This window comes from Chlorocebus sabaeus, chromosome 5, assembly GCF_047675955.1.
Source record: "Chlorocebus sabaeus isolate Y175 chromosome 5, mChlSab1.0.hap1, whole genome shotgun sequence".
In the NCBI taxonomy this organism is placed as follows: Eukaryota; Metazoa; Chordata; class Mammalia; order Primates; family Cercopithecidae; genus Chlorocebus; species Chlorocebus sabaeus.
In genome coordinates this window covers 69,478,410-69,496,857 of record NC_132908.1, presented here as the reverse complement: position 1 = coordinate 69,496,857, position 18,448 = coordinate 69,478,410, and the positions used below count along the sequence as shown (strand labels likewise).

The 18,448-nt window shown below is 39.7% G+C and overlaps 1 protein-coding gene across 3 annotated transcripts in view; it reads right to left on the bottom strand.

The window, feature by feature from the left end:
* AP1G1 (adaptor related protein complex 1 subunit gamma 1) overlaps nt 1-18,448 on the bottom strand; it is an 88,270-nt gene that overhangs the window by 8,707 nt on the left and 61,115 nt on the right. For all 3 annotated transcript variants that reach the window (XM_073015543.1, XM_007993750.3, XM_073015544.1), the window contains exons 12-21: nt 18,174-18,314; nt 16,190-16,244; nt 12,673-12,795; nt 12,355-12,444; nt 11,043-11,170; nt 9,369-9,473; nt 8,251-8,392; nt 7,927-8,053; nt 1,349-1,456; nt 1,059-1,219 (exon numbers count right to left, since the gene is read on the bottom strand). In XM_073015543.1, the coding sequence (XP_072871644.1) occupies nt 1,059-1,219; nt 1,349-1,456; nt 7,927-8,053; nt 8,251-8,392; nt 9,369-9,473; nt 11,043-11,170; nt 12,355-12,444; nt 12,673-12,795; nt 16,190-16,244; nt 18,174-18,314 (1,180 nt within the window). The remainder of the gene's footprint in view (nt 1-1,058; nt 1,220-1,348; nt 1,457-7,926; nt 8,054-8,250; nt 8,393-9,368; nt 9,474-11,042; nt 11,171-12,354; nt 12,445-12,672; nt 12,796-16,189; nt 16,245-18,173; nt 18,315-18,448) is intronic.

The window sequence follows — 18,448 nt, the reverse complement described above, 5'->3', positions numbered from 1 at the left end:
TTGCAAATAACATTTTATTGGAACAGAACTATGTTCATTCATTTACATGTCATCTACAGCTGTTTCTGTACTATAAGAGCAGAACTGAGTACCAATAAAGACCAGATAGCAGCCTAAAATACTTACTGTCTCACCTTTTTAAGAAAAACTACCCACTCCTCATTCTCAACTTTTCTTTATTCAGAATTCTTTGTTTCTTTTGAGATGGAGTCTCGCTCTGTCACCTAGGCTGGAGTGCAGTGGCATAATAATCTCACCTCACTGCATCCTCAGCCTCCTGGGTTCAAGCAATTCTCCTGCTTCATCAGCCTCACGAGTAGTTAGGATTAGAGGAACCCGCCACCATGCCCGGCTGATTTTTTTTTTTTGTACTTTTAGTAGAGACGAGAGTTTCACCACGTTGGCCAGGTTCTCGAACTCCCGATCTCAAGTGATCTGCCTGCCTCAGCCTCCTAAAGTACTGGGATTACAGCCGTGAGGCACTGCACCTGGCTTCAAGACTTTTCACTACTGAAAAATGAACATAAATATCCTTAAACTAAAATTTGGTGTAAACCAAACTTTGATTCACAAGAACAGTTACTATATCTATAATAAATTGGATGTTAATGAAGGAGGAATGTTTCTCTCACATATGTATCAAGACACAAAAAATTTCAATTCTGATCTGGTTAACTAGAAGATAATACCAGATAGACAAAGTCTCTCATCTTACTTAACTTTCATCCTATGCCAGATTTTATGTTTTAGGCCTTTAACACTGTATTACTAAAGCCTAACCTATCCTCAATGCCCTGAGCATTAACTGATCACCTCGTAGAATTCTGCTCTCACTAGTATTAGAATTGTTTTTCTTTATCCTACAATACTAACCATCAGAATACTTGTAACCTAGTAAAAATTATTCACTAAAAATGATATGCTTCCATGAACCACAGGTAACTTGTTAGTTTGAATTAAGTCTGTAAAAATTAAAACATATCCTTTACCAAACACATGAAAAAAAAAATCAGCCAATCTTTAATCAAAGGAAACATCTAAAGAAGACATTGTAGTACCTTTGGTACTGCAGCTTGGAAAACAAAGTCCGTCATATCTAGCTCTGTGCTGTTGGAGGCCTGTATCGTTATCACTGTTACACTGGGGTTGGTATTTGACCGTTCAAAGGTGAATTCTATCTTCAAGCCATTCTTACTGTATGCTGTGATGGAGGGGATGCCTGAGAAAGTACAGGGAGATAAGTCTTATTGTAGTCAGCCTAATGCTTGCAGAATTATTACTTCTTTTTCTTAATAACCACCTCATTACTCAGTGCTCCACGTAATGATGGTAACAACAGTCATCGTACCTGCAGCAATATCATTGAAGAGAGGCTGTGATGAAAGCCCATCCAACAAGAAGGGGGGCTGGGATATCTGTGGGACTGAGGCAGGGGCAGGAGCAGCAGCTGGAGCACCTAAAGGAAATATTTCAATGGAAAGTTAACCTTAGAGAGCATGACAAAGCTTATCAAGAAATTATAGGGAAAATTACTTCAATCTCAGGTTGAGGAAAAGATTCCTTAAACAAGATGCAAAAAGCACAGACCACAAAGAGAAAGAACTAAAAACTCAAGTACTTTAAAACAAGCAACTTCTGTTTATTAAAAAATACTGTAAGAAAAAGTACAGTCTGAGCAACATGGCAAGACTCTGTCTCTACAAAAAAAATAAATAAATACAAAAATTAGCCGGGTATGGTGGTGTGCGCCTGTAGTCCCAGCTACTTGGGAGACTGCAGTGGGAGGATCACTGGAGCCGGAAAAGTTGAGGCTGCAGTGAGCTGTGATTATACCACTGTACTCCAGCCTGGGGGACACAGCAAGACCCTGTCACCAAAAAAAAAAAAAAAAAAAAAAAAAAAAAAGGTAAAGAGAGAGAGAGCCCACAGACGTGAGAAAACGTTTGCTATAAGTATCCAAACGATACTGTCTTCTATAAACCAATAAGAAATAGATAACCCAATTTAAAAGCGTCAAGATATAAAAACAAGCAAGTCACAAAAGAGGAAACCTGAATGAAAAGGGAATCTTACAAAAATATGCTCAATTTTACCAGTAATGATGGAAGTGGAATTTAAAATTATAGTCAGATACTACCTCATGTCTATAAGAATGGTGAAAATTTTGATACCTGATAATTTCAGATGTTGGCAAGAACATGGAACAATGGGAAATTTTAAGCTCTGCTATAGGAAGGTAAACTGGCACAACCAATCTAGAGAGTAATTTGGCAGCAGTAGAGCTGAACATCAGTATATCCTTAAACTGAGGTTTCTCAACCTTGACAGTAACAGGTTTTAGGCTTACTAATTCTTTGTTGTAGGGGGCTGCCTTGTTTATTGTAGGATATTAAGTAGCATCCCTGGGCTTTTATGCATTAGACAGTAGCATCCTCCCAGTTGTAACAACCAAAAATATCTTGACACTGCCAACCTCTGGATGGCACAATCTTCCCCAGTTGAGAACCCATTACCCCTTCTTAGCAATGCTTTTAATTAATTCTTGCATGTGTTCACTAGGAGATACATCCAAAAGCATTCATAGCAGGAACACTTCTAATGGTGAAATACTGGAAATAACCAAAATATCATCTTGATAATGAATAAGTAAACTGATATATTGATATACTAAAATACTACACATGTACAACAGTAAAAAGTGAGTTCCCTAGAAATACACTTAACATGGATTATTCATAACTCATTCTCACAATTACAATGTTTAGCAAAAAAAGGTGCAGAAAAGAACACATTCAGTTGGATACCATGTCTAAAAAGGTAAAAACTGGCAAAACAATACTATGTACTATATCAAGAAATGCACAGGAATGGCAAACACCAATGTTAAACATTACTTTAGGATAGACAGTAGTTACCTCTGGAATCAAAAAGAAATGGGATGAGAAGGAAATACACAACGAACATCAACCCTCTTAATATTTTATTTTACAAACTAGGTAGATCAAAACACTCACTGAATTTTCTAGATGTTAAATGCTGTATAACAAATTTTAACACACACACACACAAACACACACACACCCCCTGTGAGGGGTGGTATAAAGTGGGGTGGGAAAAAGAAATAGATTACCATTCTTATTTAATCTTTCCAAGTAAGAACAACTTGACAATCACACAATAGAAGATAATTCATAGAACATGGGGGAAATCAAGATTCGAAGAAGCAGCATAAGAAAATACAGCAAAAGTAAGAGAATGTATTTTTATATATATATATGTATGTGTGTGTGTGTGTGTGTGTGTGTGTATATATATATATATTTTTTTTTTTTTTTTTTGAGACAGAGTCTTGCTCTGTCGCCCAGGCTGGAGGGCAGTGGCGCTATCTGGGTTCACTGCAAGCTCCACCTCCTGGGTTCACGCCATTCTCCTGCCTCAGCCTCCCGAGTAGCTGGGACTACAGGCACCCGCCACCTCGTCCGGCTAGTTTTTTGTATTCTTTTTAGTAGAGACGGGGTTTCACCATGTTAGCCAGGATGGTCTCAATCTCCTGACCTCGTGATCCGCCCGTCTTGGCCTCCCAAAGTGCTGGGATTACAGGCTTGAGCCACCGCGCCCAGCCAGAATGTATTTTATATTTAAATAGATTTCAAACTACTTGTGAAATTAACTGAAAATATGCCATTTACAAAAGCATTAACACAATGAAATAAAGGAAGGCTAGAATATCATCTTTTTTTTTAAAGAAACTGACAGCAAGAATGAGGGGGAAAAAAGATACTAAAGAACACTAGAAAAGTAAATGACAGGCTGGGCGTGGTGGCTCATGCCTGTAATCAGGTCAGGAGTTTGAGACCAGCCTGGCCAACATAGCGTCTCTACTAAAAATACAAAAATTAGCCGGGTGTGGTGGCACACGCGTGTAGTCCCAGCCACTTGGGAGGCTGAGGCAGGAGAATGGCTTGAACTTGGGAGGTGAAGGGTGCAGTGAGCCGAGATCACGCCATTGCGCTCCAGCCTGGGTGACAGAGCGAGACACTGTCTCAAAAACAAAAAAAAAGTAAATGACATACTAAAAATTAGCAAAGAAAACAGAAATACAGATGGCTAAGCAAGCACAAGAAGCTAAAATAAATGCAAACACCATTTGTGCAGTCCAGCAGGTTACCAATGAAGTAGACAAACAAATACTCCTATGGTTCTCCTAGTCTAAAAAATCTAATCGAGAAAATTTTCCCCAATTCCCATTTTCAAAACTACTTTAGAAATGTGTTCTCATGGAAAATCAGAGGCTACTCAAGATATACAGGCAGCATATAGGTCCCCAACTACCTCAAATTTTCACCTTTTTTGGTCCTGTAAAAGTATAGCAAGGTAGTTCGGGAGAAGAGCAGAAACTTACTGCTCGAAATCCTTTAAAAACACATGCTAAATCTACTTCTGAGTTTCTACTGACTTAAATTTCTATATAATGGTGTAAAACTGTAATGATAAATTAAGAGATCTAGAATTCAAAATTTTTAAATTTAATGTAAAAAGTGGAAAACCATCTTTAAAACACATTATGAATAAGGAAAGAAAACCCAGACTTTTTAATATTTTATCATTTTGCTTTAACATATAACACTAGGAAAACAAGAAAGTAGGAACAAAAAGAAAAGACTCCACAATAAATGAGTTAAGGATACAAGGAGAATGTTCAGAAAGGAACCTCATCTATAATACAAATATGTGAATAAATATTAAACATTCCCTGTGATCAAAAAATAATAGGGCCCCTCCCTGCTGGCCAACTCCGGCAGAGGGCTACAAAATTTAAAAAATAATAATAAAAATAAAATATAATAAGACCAAATTTTCACCCAATAGGGCTTTTAAAAATAATAATATACAATGCTTATGACTATGCAGTTAAACATATAAATTGAGGAAAAGGTAAATTAATATTTACCAAGTGACTACTATGTATCATGCACTGAATAGGTCAATGGGCCTCACAAATACTTTATGCAGTAAGTATTAATCATCCTAATTTTAACCAGATTCAGAAGGACTAAGTCACTTAGTCTACAAAATTAATCCAACATAAGAACAAATTGATGTAATATTTGTTGAGGCCGCTAGGTAAGAAAAATCTAGAAACAAAATACCCCATACTGGCCAGGCGCGGTGAGTCATGTCTGTAATCCCAGCACTTTGGGAGGCTAATGCAGGCGGATCATCTGAGGTCACGAGTTCAAGACCAGCCTGGCCAACATGGTGAAACCCCATCTCTACTAAAAAAAATACAAAAATTAGCTGGGCATGGTGGCACGTGCCTATAAATAAATCCCAGCTACTCGGGAGGCTGAGGCAGGAGAATCACTTGAACCCGGGAGGCAGAGACTGCAGTGAGATGAGATTGTGCTGCTGTACTCCAGCCTGGGCAACAGAGCGAGGCTCTGTTTTAAAAAAAAAAAACAAAAAACAAAAAACAAACTACCCAATACTAAGGAACTGAGTAAACAATAGTGCAAACTTGTTGATAAAGTATTAGTCACCTAAAATTATAATTATGAAGGCTATATACTAACATGGAAATACTAACATGTTTGGTGAAGTATATGCTATGGTTTAACTATGGGGTTGTTTTTTCTTTGCCAGTGCATTTCAGGATTTGAAATTGACCATTTATAAATGATTCATAAGTACATGACAAGTAGCATTTTGAAATTTTGTCAAGACACAGATATAAATCCTATACTCTGTGACTCCACTGTATTACGGAAAAAAAAAATCAGGGCCGGGCGCGGTGGCTCAAGCCTGTAATCCCAGGACTTTGGGAGGCCGAGACGGGCGGATCATGAGGTCAGGAGATTGAGACCATCCTGGCTAACATGGTGAAACCCCATCTCTACTAAAAAAATACAAAAAAATAGCCGGGCGTGGTAGTGGGCACCTGTAGTCCCAGCTACTTGGGAGGCTGAGGCAGGAGAATGGCATAAACCCAGGAGGCGGAGCTTGCAGTGAGCTGAGATCTGGCCACTGCACTCCAGCCTGGGCGACAGAGCAAGACTCTGTTTCAAAAAAAAAAAAAAAAAAATCAGCCTGTGGGAATGAGCTTAGCTAACCATTCAACTTGTTATCCTATGTCTATTTTTTACTCAAGGTCAGGTACGCTTTAACTCTCCATTATCCTTTTAAAGAAGACTGCAAAACCCCATCTCTACTAAAAATACAAAAAAGTAGCCGGGCGTGGTAGCATTCACCTATAATCCCAGCTACTCAGGAGGCTGAGGAAGGAGGTTTGCTTGAACCCGGGAGGCAGAGTTTGAAGTGAGCCGAGATCGTGCCACTGCACTGCACTCCAGCCTTGCTGACAGAGTAAGACTCTGTCTCCAAAAAAAAAACAAAAAAAACAAAAAAAAGACACTTTAACCTTTCAGCTATACTTTACACTGCAATTTAGGACAGAAGTTGTGGGCTGGGCACGGTGGCTCACGCCTGTAATCCCAGCGCTTTGGGAGGCTGAGGCGGGTGGACCACGAGGTTGGGACCAGCCTGGCCTAGATGGTGAAACCCTGTCTCTACTAAAACTACAAAAATTAGACAGGTGCAGTAGCAGGCACCTGTAATCCCAGCTATTCAGGAAGCTAAGGCAGGAGAACTGCTTGAACCCGAGTGGCAGAGGCTGCAGTGAGCTGAGATCACGCCACTGCACTTCAGTCTAGGTGACAGAGTGAGATTGTCTCAAAAAAAAAAAGGCCGAGCAAAGTGGCTCACGTCTGTAATTCCAGCACTTTGGGAGGCCGAGGAAGGTGGATCATGAGGTCAGGAGTTCGGGAACAGCCTGACCAAGATGGAGAAACCCCATTGCTACCAAAAATACGAAAATTAGGGAGGGCACGGTGGTACACGCCTGTGATCCCAGCTACTCAGGAGGCTGAGGCAGGAGAATCGCTTGAACCCAGGAGGTGGAGGTTGCAGTGAGCCAAGATCGCGCCACTGCACTCCAGCCTGTGCAACAGAGCAAGACTCCATCTCAAAATAAAAATAAAAAAAAAGTTGTATTGGACTCGGGTTTATCATATTGCTGAACATGTCGATTACAAATGAATGTTATATATGAACAAAACAAAAAATATTCCCAAATGAAAAGTTACGTTTGAATATTATGAGTGATTGCTCCTTCAGTTGCTTTAATTATAGAAAGTGTGGAAGGGAAGTAAGATAAAAGGTAGGCAGTAGGTTAACATCTCTCCACAAATGGTCACAGCTACTGAAAACTAACCATGAGTGGGAAGGAACCAAGAAGTCATGTCTTGGGACACTAAAAGCAAAGGTGATATAGGATATATTTTTTGAGCTTGAAAGGGAAAGTAGTTTTTTTTTTTTTGGAGACAGAGTCTTGCTCTGTCACCCAGGCTGCAGTACACAGTGGTGCAATCTCGGCTTACTGCAACCTCCATCTCTCAGGTTCAAGCGATTCTCCTGCCTCAACCTCCGGAGTAGCTGGGATTATAGGTATGCACTAACTCACCCGGCTAATTGTTGTATTTTTAATAGAGACAGCTTTCACCATGTTGGCCAGGCTGGTCTGGAACTCCTGACCTCAGGTGATCTGCCTGCCTTGGCCTCCCGAAGTGCTGGGATTACAGGCGTGAGCCACTGTGCCCGGCCAGGGAAAGTAATTTCTATCTTAAAAAACTATGAATAATTTATTCACCCAAAATTAGAAGTTTGCCTTTAAGAAATCCCTATAAATTATCTTAAGAGCATCAGCATGACAACGTATAACCCGGATATTGTGAAGATTTGATTCTTGCTTCTCATTTAGCCTCTCCCATCTTCAAATGATTCACATGCTGGAAAGTCTGGGTTCAGTTTAGTTTTTCCCCAAGGCCTCTATCTTTTCCCAGGTATTAAATAGCTCCAGACTGGCCTCACCTGTAAGGTTGATGTCTCCCAGCAAATCAAGAAGTTCTCCACCAGCAGAAGATGGTTTGCTTGTAGGTGCAGTTGGAATAACAGGTGTTATGTCATTTCCTCCCAACAAATCCAATAAATCATTGGCCTAAACAAGGTAACAACACCTCAATTCATTATTATTTGTCTAGTTTACATCTAAAGCAAAACTCTTTCAGTATATAAAAATAAGGAAGGAAATCATCAACCAACCCAGGAACATTAAAAGGACTCAGCTAAGAGACAAGCTATAAGGGACTATAAAATCATAAGAAGCCCCAGATGAGCAAGTGAAAGGCTGGCTACCTGGCTGGTGGGCTGTGGCCCAGAGGGTGGTGGTTTGGTCTCTAGTGGAGCTGGTTCTGTCTCTCCATTTGTCTGCACAATCTCAGTAGGGCCATTTGTGGTCACTTTTTCCATGACAGGCATTCTCTCAAGTAGAGCAGACCTAGAAGAATCTGAAGTGGTTAAATTCTAGGCAGTTAACCTAGATTCCCTACCCAAAATAATCACCATTAACTATGTTGAGCCCAAGCATGGAGATCCATCTCCCCTCCCCATCCAACACACACACTAAAATAGAAGGTAGATTACAAGAATACATGACCTAAATTCCTGGCTGGATTAAGGGCAGACAAAAAAATCTTGAATAAACAGACTATCCAGCTAAATCCCAAAGCATATATTTCAGTGGTAGGGAGATTGAGATGAAAGAAACGTAAATCCATAGGTATTAACAGTCAAGAAGATACTACATAATAGAAGAAAACAAGAATGACAAACACTAAAATGTTAACAGTAATGGAATTTGAATGAGATTATTTGTCTTGAAAAAATACAACTCCTACTTCTTTTTTTCTTTTGAGACAGAGTCTCACTCTGTCGTCAGGCTGGAGTGCAGTGGCATGATCTTGGCTCACTGCAACATCCACTTCCCAGGTTCAAATGATTCTGCTGCCTCAGCTCCCGAGTAGCTGGGACTACAGGCGTGTGCCACCACGCCCAACTACTTTTTTTGTATTTTTAGTAGAGATGGGGTTTCACCATGTTAGCCAGGACAGTCTCAATCTCTTGACCTCGTGATCTGCCCATGTTGGCCTCCCAAAGTGCTGGAATTACAGGCGTGAGCCACCACACCCGGCCTCCCGCTTCTTAACTAAATAAAATAGAAAATAAAGCAAACTTTCCATACCAAAAAAAATGTAAGGGTTGGAGATGGAATGAAAGAAAGGAGTTAATTTATTTCTTTAGAGACTAGGCAGAACAGAAGACAGACAAAACAGAAGCAGTCAAGCAATTAGAACTAAATAGGGATATGAGGACCAACTAATAAAGCACAAGGAATGAATCTTCTTTATGGATTACCATGACAATTTAGCCAGGATGCTAAGATATACACGCATTGCTTAGTTTCTTTCGCTCACCTCATGTGGTCATATTTCTTGAAAAGTGCATTATATTCTACTGCCCTCTGCTGGAGTTCCACATCAATGCTGCTTCCATAGATGGAAACCACTTTCTTAATTCGGCTATAGGATAAAATGACAAACAAAATCAAATACCCAAAAGAAAATTCACAAATAAGCAGAGATAATGTTTAATAAGCCAGAATTTTCTGGTTATAATACTGAAATACTCTTTTCTTGATTTATATAATTTTTCAAAAACAAAACACTTCATTTTCATCCATTTATCTGACATTCACATGATACTATTCTCATTACAACACTAGATTTTTGGCCATTAAACATGCCGCCCCCATTCTGCAGCAATGATGGTGTGGAAAAAACATATATATATGCCACTCCCTAAACTTTGCTAGACAAAAGTACCAACTATTACTTTGCCACAAAAAAAAATCTGTACTGTTCATTCTCTTCTTTGATAATTTTAAAACAATTTTTTATCTATAAAAGGGTCAGAGCATCAAAATGTTGACCCCACATTCTTCCAGTTCAGAATTTTAAAAGTAATTCAATACCATTTTTTACAAGACTTCATATTTAAAAGTGAAGCAGAAAGACTACAAGAACTAAGTTTGCCTTAAATATGCTTGGGTGGGAAACTGACCTGAGAATCTACTTTATTCAAAATAGCAAAGAGAAGAATTAAAAGATTTAATCACCAAAACATTCATGATTGTATTCCTATTAAGACATGTCAAAATATAAAAAACCAAAACCTTGGCCAGATTACAAGGTCAGGAGTTCGAGACCAGTCTGGCCAAAATGGTGAAACCCCATCTCCACCAAAAAATACAAAAATTAGCCAGGCGTGGTGGTGCACGCCTGTAATCCCAGCTACTCGGGAGGCTAAGGCAGGAGAATTGCTAGAACCCTGGAGGTGGAGGTTGCAGTGAGTCGAGATCGTATGCCACTGCATTCCAGCCTGGGCAACAGAGCAAGACTGTCATCAAACAAAATGAAATATAAAATACAAATAAACCAAAACCTTTATGTGGGGAAGTAGATTCTCAACTTAAAAAGAAAAAAAAAAGGTATTAGAAATCTCATTCTAAAAACGTAACTTTTAGGCCAGGTGGAGTGGGTCACATCTGTAATCCCCGCACTTTGGGAGGCCAGGGCAGGAGAATCGCTTGATCCTAAGAGTTCAAGACCACCAGCCTGGGCAACAAACAAAAACATTTAAAAATGTTTTCTCTACAAAAAAATTTAAAAATAGCCAGGCACAATTGTGTGCACCTATAGTCCCAGCTCCTTAGGAGGCTGAGACAGGAAGATCCCTTAAGCCCAGGAGTTCAAGGTTGCAGTAAACTATGATGGCACCACTGCACTCCATCCTGGGTAAGAGAGCGAGACCCTGTCTCAACAAACAAACAAACAAACAAACAAAACTTCCTAACTTTTTTGCTTCAAAATAATCCACAAGGGAGTAAAAGAATGAGAGGGAACAAAGTGCTGATGAATAAAGATTAACTATGAATTGATCATTGTGACTGTTCAGAAATAAGTAATGCAAATTTGTGTTATTATTCCCTCTACTTTTGTTATGCTTGAAATTTTCCATGATATCAAGTTTTTTTTTGTTTTGTTTTTTAATTACAAAACCTGTTCACCCTATGTTTCTTCAATACTCACTTTACAGTACAAGTGAATCGAGTAGAAAGCTTCATAATGGCAGTGAGGGCATAACCTCGTGTCACAGAGGTGGACATATTAGAGATTAGGACACTTTCTAAAATATCCAATACTTCATCCTCTGTTACCTGAGGAGGAGGAGGAAAAAGAAGACAATGAAGAATGAGTAGCACGATTAAGCATCTAAATCTGGTATTAAGTCAGTGGATGCAGCCAGAAAGACAATCCTACCATTACAAAAGCCTCTAACTCAACCTGTGCTTTACTAGGGTAACTGTCCAAGCTGTTCTATTAACAGAGTAGGTGGGGGTAAAAAAAAGTGCTCTGGTTCTATCAACCAGAGCAGGTGAGGGTTAAAAGAGTGAAAAATGACCACTGGGGCTAAGAAGCAATATTAGAACTTCAAGTGGCAGAAACAGAAGAAAAGAAAAACATACAGAGTTCAAGTGCTGTTGCCACAATTTTCCCTTTTAAAGCCAGTCCTTTAATGTGCAAATAAGAACATAGACACATGTCTCATTTCTTCTTGTTTATCAGCCAGAAGGTAAGAGAAACAATTAATTCAGTCCACTAGGACAGGGAGTTGGGTCTAAAGTGGTTTTAAAATCTTACAATGGGGCCGGGCAAAGTAGCTCATGTCTGTTAATCTCAACACTTTGAGAGGCCAAGGCAGGCAGACTGCTTGAGTCCAGGAGTTCAAGACCAGCCTGGGCAACATGGTGAAATCCTGTCTCTACAAAAAGTAGAATTAGCCAGGCATGGTGGTGAATGCCTATAGTCCCAGCTACTCAGGAGGCTGAGGTGGGAAGATCGCTTGAAACCCAGGAGATTAAGGCTGCAGTGAGTTGTGATCCTGCCACGGAACTCCAGCTTGGGTGACAGAGTGAGACTCTTTTTTAAAAAAAAAAAAAAAAAAAAAATCTCACAATGGCTCAATAAGTTCCATTTCAAAAAATGGCAGGTTTTCCAATATAATTCTAGTTTGATTCTTTGAAAAGTTGGGTATTTTTAAAAATATTTTGAGACAGGGTCTCACTCCTGAGTAGCTGGGACTAGATACCATCATACCTGGCTAATATTTGTGTCTTTTGTAGAGACAGAGTTTCACCATGTTGCCCAGGCTGGTCTCAAACTCCTGGGCTCAAGCAATACTTCCATCTCAGCCTCCCAAAGTGCTGGGATTATGGGCATGAGCCACCACACCTGGCCTAAAAAGTTTTCAAGGAATCAACCTCAACTCCCCATTAAACACTACTCTCCTATAACCAAAACCACTATTTTCCCCCACTTAACCAAGAGTGACAAGGAGTACCTGAATAGGCTCTTCCTCTTCACACTGGCCAGATACAAGAAGATCACCATATTCACCTATACACCATGCAGCCACTTGTACCAAAGGTTGCTGTGAAAAGAAAAGTCAACATTTCTCAAGGACTTCAATTTTTCCAAAGTCATTTAATGCAAATAATAGGTCATCTCATAATAAAGATCAAAACTGTGCATATCTAGAGTATTAGAAATAAAGTCATACCAAAGGGGAGAGAGGAGGGGAAAAAAAAGAAGAAAAATACACCAGAAAATTTGAGAGTAAAATTATCCCTTAGCTAAAATAGCTGAATGAAGTACTTACTTGAGAATAATCACCAAGAATTGCTTTGTACAGGCGCTGGACAGTATAGGCATGCATCTCCACACTATTAGTTATTAACTGGATTAAATTGGGGACTGCATCATCACGAACATAACTTCCTGCCTAAAAGGAAATGCAGACAATTACCCCTAGAAACATACAGCAGTGATGATAACAAGCGTTAGCTATGTGTTTCTTTTTACTGTGTGTTTCTTTTTTCTTTCTTTCTTTCTTTTTTTGAGACAGAGTCTCGCTCTGTCACCCAGGCTGGAGTACAAAAGCGCGATCTTGGCTCACTGCAACCTCTACCTCCCAGGTTCAAGTGATTCTCATGCCTCAGCCTCCCAAATAGCTGGGACTACAGGTGCATGCCACCATGCCTGGCTAATTTTTCTATTTTTAGTAGAGACGGGGTTTCACCATGTTGGTCAGGCTGGTCTCGAACTCCTGACCTCAGATGATCTACCTGCCTTGGCCTCCCAAAGTGCTGGGATTACAGGCGTGTGCCCCTGCGCCCAGCTATTATTGTTGTTTTTAAAAGAAGAATTCTACAAAACACCCTCAAAGATAAATTTGGTTCCAATTCTCAGGTTCATAACAGCTCAAACTTCAAAGTCTTACTTAAATATGTTAAATTTTTAAATTTTATTTTTAAAAATTTTCTCTTTGTCCAAATTAAAAGCAAGGCTGGGCACAGTGGCTCACACCTGTAATCCCAGCACTTTGGGAGGCTGAAGCAAGAGGACTGCTTGAGGCCAGGAGTTTGACACAAGCCTGGGCCACACAACAAGACTCCATCACTACTACTACTACTACTACTACTACTACTACTGATGATGATGATGATGATGATGATGATGTAAAGGTTTAAAACTTTATCACCCAACCTTGGTCAATCTCCCATTCCTAAATAGAACAACAGATTTAATTTATAAGACTGAGACCAGTCCTAACCATGTGTATTCTGGAAAGGAAAAAAAAAAAAAAAAACAGCTAGGTGATCACGGTTTTATCAGACCACTACGGTTAAGAAACACAAAGAGGAAGAATTTTGGGAAAATGGTCAAAAGGGAAGGTGAGAAGCTAAAAAGCAGGTAATTTGCAGTATAGCTTATTTACATCCTTCCCTAAAGCAGAGTGCATTAAATACAAGAAAGCATCAGGGTGCTCTAATGGGCATGTATAATAAGACTGCTTCATTCAACAGCAGCAGAATACACATTTTTCTCAAACTTAACAATGAACCAAGAAAGAGCACCTTCTGGGTCATAAAAAATATCTTAACAAATTTCAAAGAACATAAATCATACAAAGTATGTTCTTAGACCACACAGAATTAAACTAGAAATCTGCAACACAAAGACAGCTGCAAAAAAATGCCAAAATATTTGGAGATTAAAAGAACATACTTCTAAATAACACATGAGTCAAAAACAACTTTATAAGAGAAAACTATAGGCCAATCTCTCTCATGAATATAGATATAAAAATAACAAAATATTAGCAAATCAAACCCAACAAATATATAAAATATATATATATACTCTGACCATGTATCCCAGGTATGTAAGGCTGGTTAGGCATTCAAATATCAATGTAATCCAGCACATAACAGACTAAAGAAAACAAATCACATGATTATAATAAGAGAACACAAGTCAATTAGAAAAATAAAATCAGGGGCATATTAAAAAAGGTTTTGAATTCTTATAAACACTTTCCTTCAGGAGTGCCCATTTCTCCCTTCTTTTGAGCCTCATGAAAACTAGGAAAATATGTCTTGATTCATCATTATGTTCATTACATTTTGTTAGATTATAATTTTTCCCCTTGTTAATCAAATTTATTAACTTTTAACCTTTTACCAAGTTAATTCATTGTAAGTAAACTAAAACGTGAGTACACCCCAGAGAGAATTCCACAGCAACAAATACATATAAGTCATAATTTCATATGTCAACAAATACATAAGTCATAATTTCAATGATATCATTCTTTCCCTACAGATGTTTCATAATTTACTTAATCCCCATTTGGGAACTACCAGTTGTTTCCGGTTTTCTCCTACTATAAACAAGATTAGGATGAATACTTTTACATACACATTTTTGTGTACTTGTCCTATTATTTTTTCAGGCTAAAGTCCTAAAAATTGAATTAATTAATCAAAGGGTACAATTTAAGGTTTTTCCTACATACTACCAAACTGCACAGTAAAAAAGATGGCATCATCCTACACTCCCATAAAGTGAAGAATACTGCCTGTTTCTCTATTTTTTAATACTGGGAATTAGATTAGAAATTATGAAATGTGAAAAAATGATACCTCACTTTTTCCCCAGTTGTTAATTTGCCTTTTTTTAAAATTATTTATTTATTTATTTATTTTTGAGACGGAGACTCGCTCTGTCACCCAGGCTGGAGTGCAGTGGTGTGATCTCAGCTCACTGCAAGCTCCGCCTCCCAGGTTCACGCCATTCTCCTGCCTCAGCCTCCCGAGCAACTAGGACTACAGGCGCCCGCCACCTCGCCCGTCTAGTTTTTTGTATTTTTAGTAGAGATGGGGTTTCACCATGTTAGCCAGGATGGTCTCAATCTCCTGACCTCGTGATCCGCCCGTCTCAGCCTCCCAAAGTGCTGGGATTACAGGCTTGAGCCACCACGCCCGGCCTTATTTGCCTTTTAAATCTATAGACTATTCCCCTTTTTGTTATTCAAGTTTTTAATTTTAATATGGTTAAATTTGTGACTTTTCCTTTACAGTATCTACTTGTAGTGACTTAATTAGATGGAAATGGTTTTTTCTTACATGTCACTGCACTTGCATTTTTACTCTTAAATACCTAATCCTTGCCTACTAATTGAATAACACAGAAACCCCAAATTTCTGCAAGAATGCCAAAGAAAGGATCCCACCCAAAACAGGATTTCAAATCCTGAGTAACTTTAGCCATTCAAAACCCTGCAATGGTTTCCTAACATATTCAAAATAAAATGTAAGCTCCCATGAGGCCTACATAGTCTGGCCCCTGCTTATGTCTCTGACATCCTTCCTACCATTCTCTGCCTCTCTCACTTTACAGCTTTACTTGCCTTTCTGTTGCTCTCCAAGCAAGCCATGCCTGCTCCTACCTCGGGTCTTTGCACTTAGTGTTCCCTCTGTATGGTACACTATTCCTCAAGATCTCTGCATGGATCGTACCACATGTCTCTCAGGTCTCTACTCAAATGTTATGTGGTTATCTCCTCTGAGAGACCTCCCTGACTACTCTAATCTAAAACACTTGGCCAGTTGCCCTATATCCCACCTTATCCTGCCATCATTATATTCCTCCATGCTGCTTTAGGTTTTTCTTCATGGCATTTATTCTTAACTGACATTAATGTTACCTATTTACTTGTGAATTTCTTACCTCCCTGACTAGAACATAAACCTCACGATAACAAAGGATTTGTATGCCACATTTATTAGTATATCCCAGCACTCTGTATGTGCTGTCTGAAGAAAAGTACTTACCGTTGTCAAAACACGCATAATTGTGTCTATATGCCATCGTTTGGAAGGTGCATACCTGAAAAAACAATGGAGAGGGACAATTGGAACCAGCAAAATATACTGTTTTCAGTGACTAGAAAATCCTGCCCAAGCAGGGTGACTCACACCTGTGATCCCAGCATTTTGGGAGGCCGAGGTGGGAGATCACTTGAGCTCAGGAGTTCGAGACGAGCCTGGGCAACATGGTGAAACTCCGTCTCACCAAAAAATACAAAAATTAGTTGGGTGTGGTGGTGGGTGCCGGTAGTTCAGCTACTCTGGGAGGCTGAGGTGGGAGGATTGCCTGTGCCTGTAAGTTGAGGCTACAGTGAGCCGGCTCACTGTAGAAAAAAAGAAAGAAACAAAGAAAAGAAAATCCTGTCCTACAGTCTTTTCTAGGTTCCCTGGATAAGTGAACATATCTGGAAACATTTCAACTTCAAATCTAGCCACAAATGCCATTTCAGAGAGTGATAAAATGTTATACAGTCAACTGACTTCAGTGGCTCATGCCTATAATCCCAGTACTTTGGGAGGCCAAGGAGGAAGGAGTGCTTGAGGCTACGAGTTCCAGACAAACCTGGGCAACACAGCAAGAACCCATCTCTACAAAATAAAAATTAAAAAATTAGTGGCACATGATGATTTGCGCCTATAGTCCCAGCTACTCAGGAGGCTGAGGCAGAAGGACGGCTTAAGCCCAGAAGTCCAGGCTGCAGTAAGCTATGACTGGCCCACTGCCCTCCAGCATGGCTTACAGAGCAAGACCCCATTTCTAAAACTAAAAAAAAAAAGAGAGAGTATGTAGTCAAACTCAGATATTTCCCATAAGATCGCAATAAGAGTTGCTAAGCTGAGAAATGAGATTTGTTTTCAGTTTCAGAGAAAATGATCATTCAGTCAGGGCAGGAGAGGATAAAGAACAAAGAAAAAAACGAACTGTTTTCAGACCAAGACAACATTAGAACTAAAAACTTGTTTCCTTAAATTCAGAGTGGAAAGAAGAGAAAGAATAGCTATACTACTAAAATCATAAGGTACTTCCTCAAAATTCTGCATAGAGCAGCAATTCAGATGTTGTAACTTTTCTATTTCCTTTATTAAAACAGCACCATAGGCCAGGTGTGGTGGCTGACGCTTGTAATCCTAGCACTTTGGGAGGCTGAGGCAGGCAGATCGCCTGAGTCCAGGAGTTCGACACCAGCCTGGACAACATAGTGAAACCCCATCTCTACAAAAAAAACAGAAATTAGCAGGGTGTGGTGGCGTACACCTGTAGTCCCAGCTACCTGGGGGGCTGAGGCAGGAGGATCCCCTGAACCTGGGAGGTCAAGGTTGAAGCGAGCTGGGAGATTATGCCACTGCACTCCAGCCTAGGTGACAAAGTGAGACCCTGTCTCAAAAAAAAATACGAAAACAAATAAACCAAAACAAAACAAAAAACAGCATCAGAGACGAGAGGTTAAAGAACAGAAAAACGAGAAGATTTCATAAAAGTGTAACATTTTTTTGGTCTCAGCTGAGAGCTTGAAATAAATGTTATGTGTTTTAAACATATTTACAGTCGTTTCCCCATTTTTTTTTGTTGTTGTTGTTGGTTTTGTTTTGTTTTTGAGATGGAGTCTTGCTCTGTCACCTAGGCTGGAGTGCAGTGGCATAATCTCGGCTCACTGCAACCTCTGCCTCCCAGGTTCAAGTGATTCTCTTGCCTCAGCCTCCCGGGAAGCTGGGACTACAGGCGCGCGCCACCAGGCCCAACAAATGTTTGTATTTTTAATGGAGACAGCATTTCACCATGTTGGCCAGGCTGGTCTCAAACTCCTGACTTCGTGATCCGCCTGCCTCGGCCTCCCAAACTGCTGACTGCAGGTGTGTGCCACCGCACCCAGCCCCCTCCCCATGTTTTAAAGACACTTCCAAAAGTTCCAAGCAGACTTTACCAATAAAGGTAAAAATTAAATCTTACTTTTCTGCAGCAAGAAAGATTCCAGATGCACAGTCTGCTTTAAATTCTGGCTCACAGGAATCCAGAAAATAAAGTAATTCTTTCATCATGCCTCGGATATTATTCCCATTTACCAGGGCAAAACTCAATTCCATTGCACGCCTTGCAGAAGGGAAAAATTAAAAACAGTTACAAAATGTATAGTGGAAATGAAACAAAGACCCAGGTATGCACTCTGTGAACACCAAGCACTGCCAGATGTGCTAACGTCCTTGCACAATCTTGTGATCCCAATC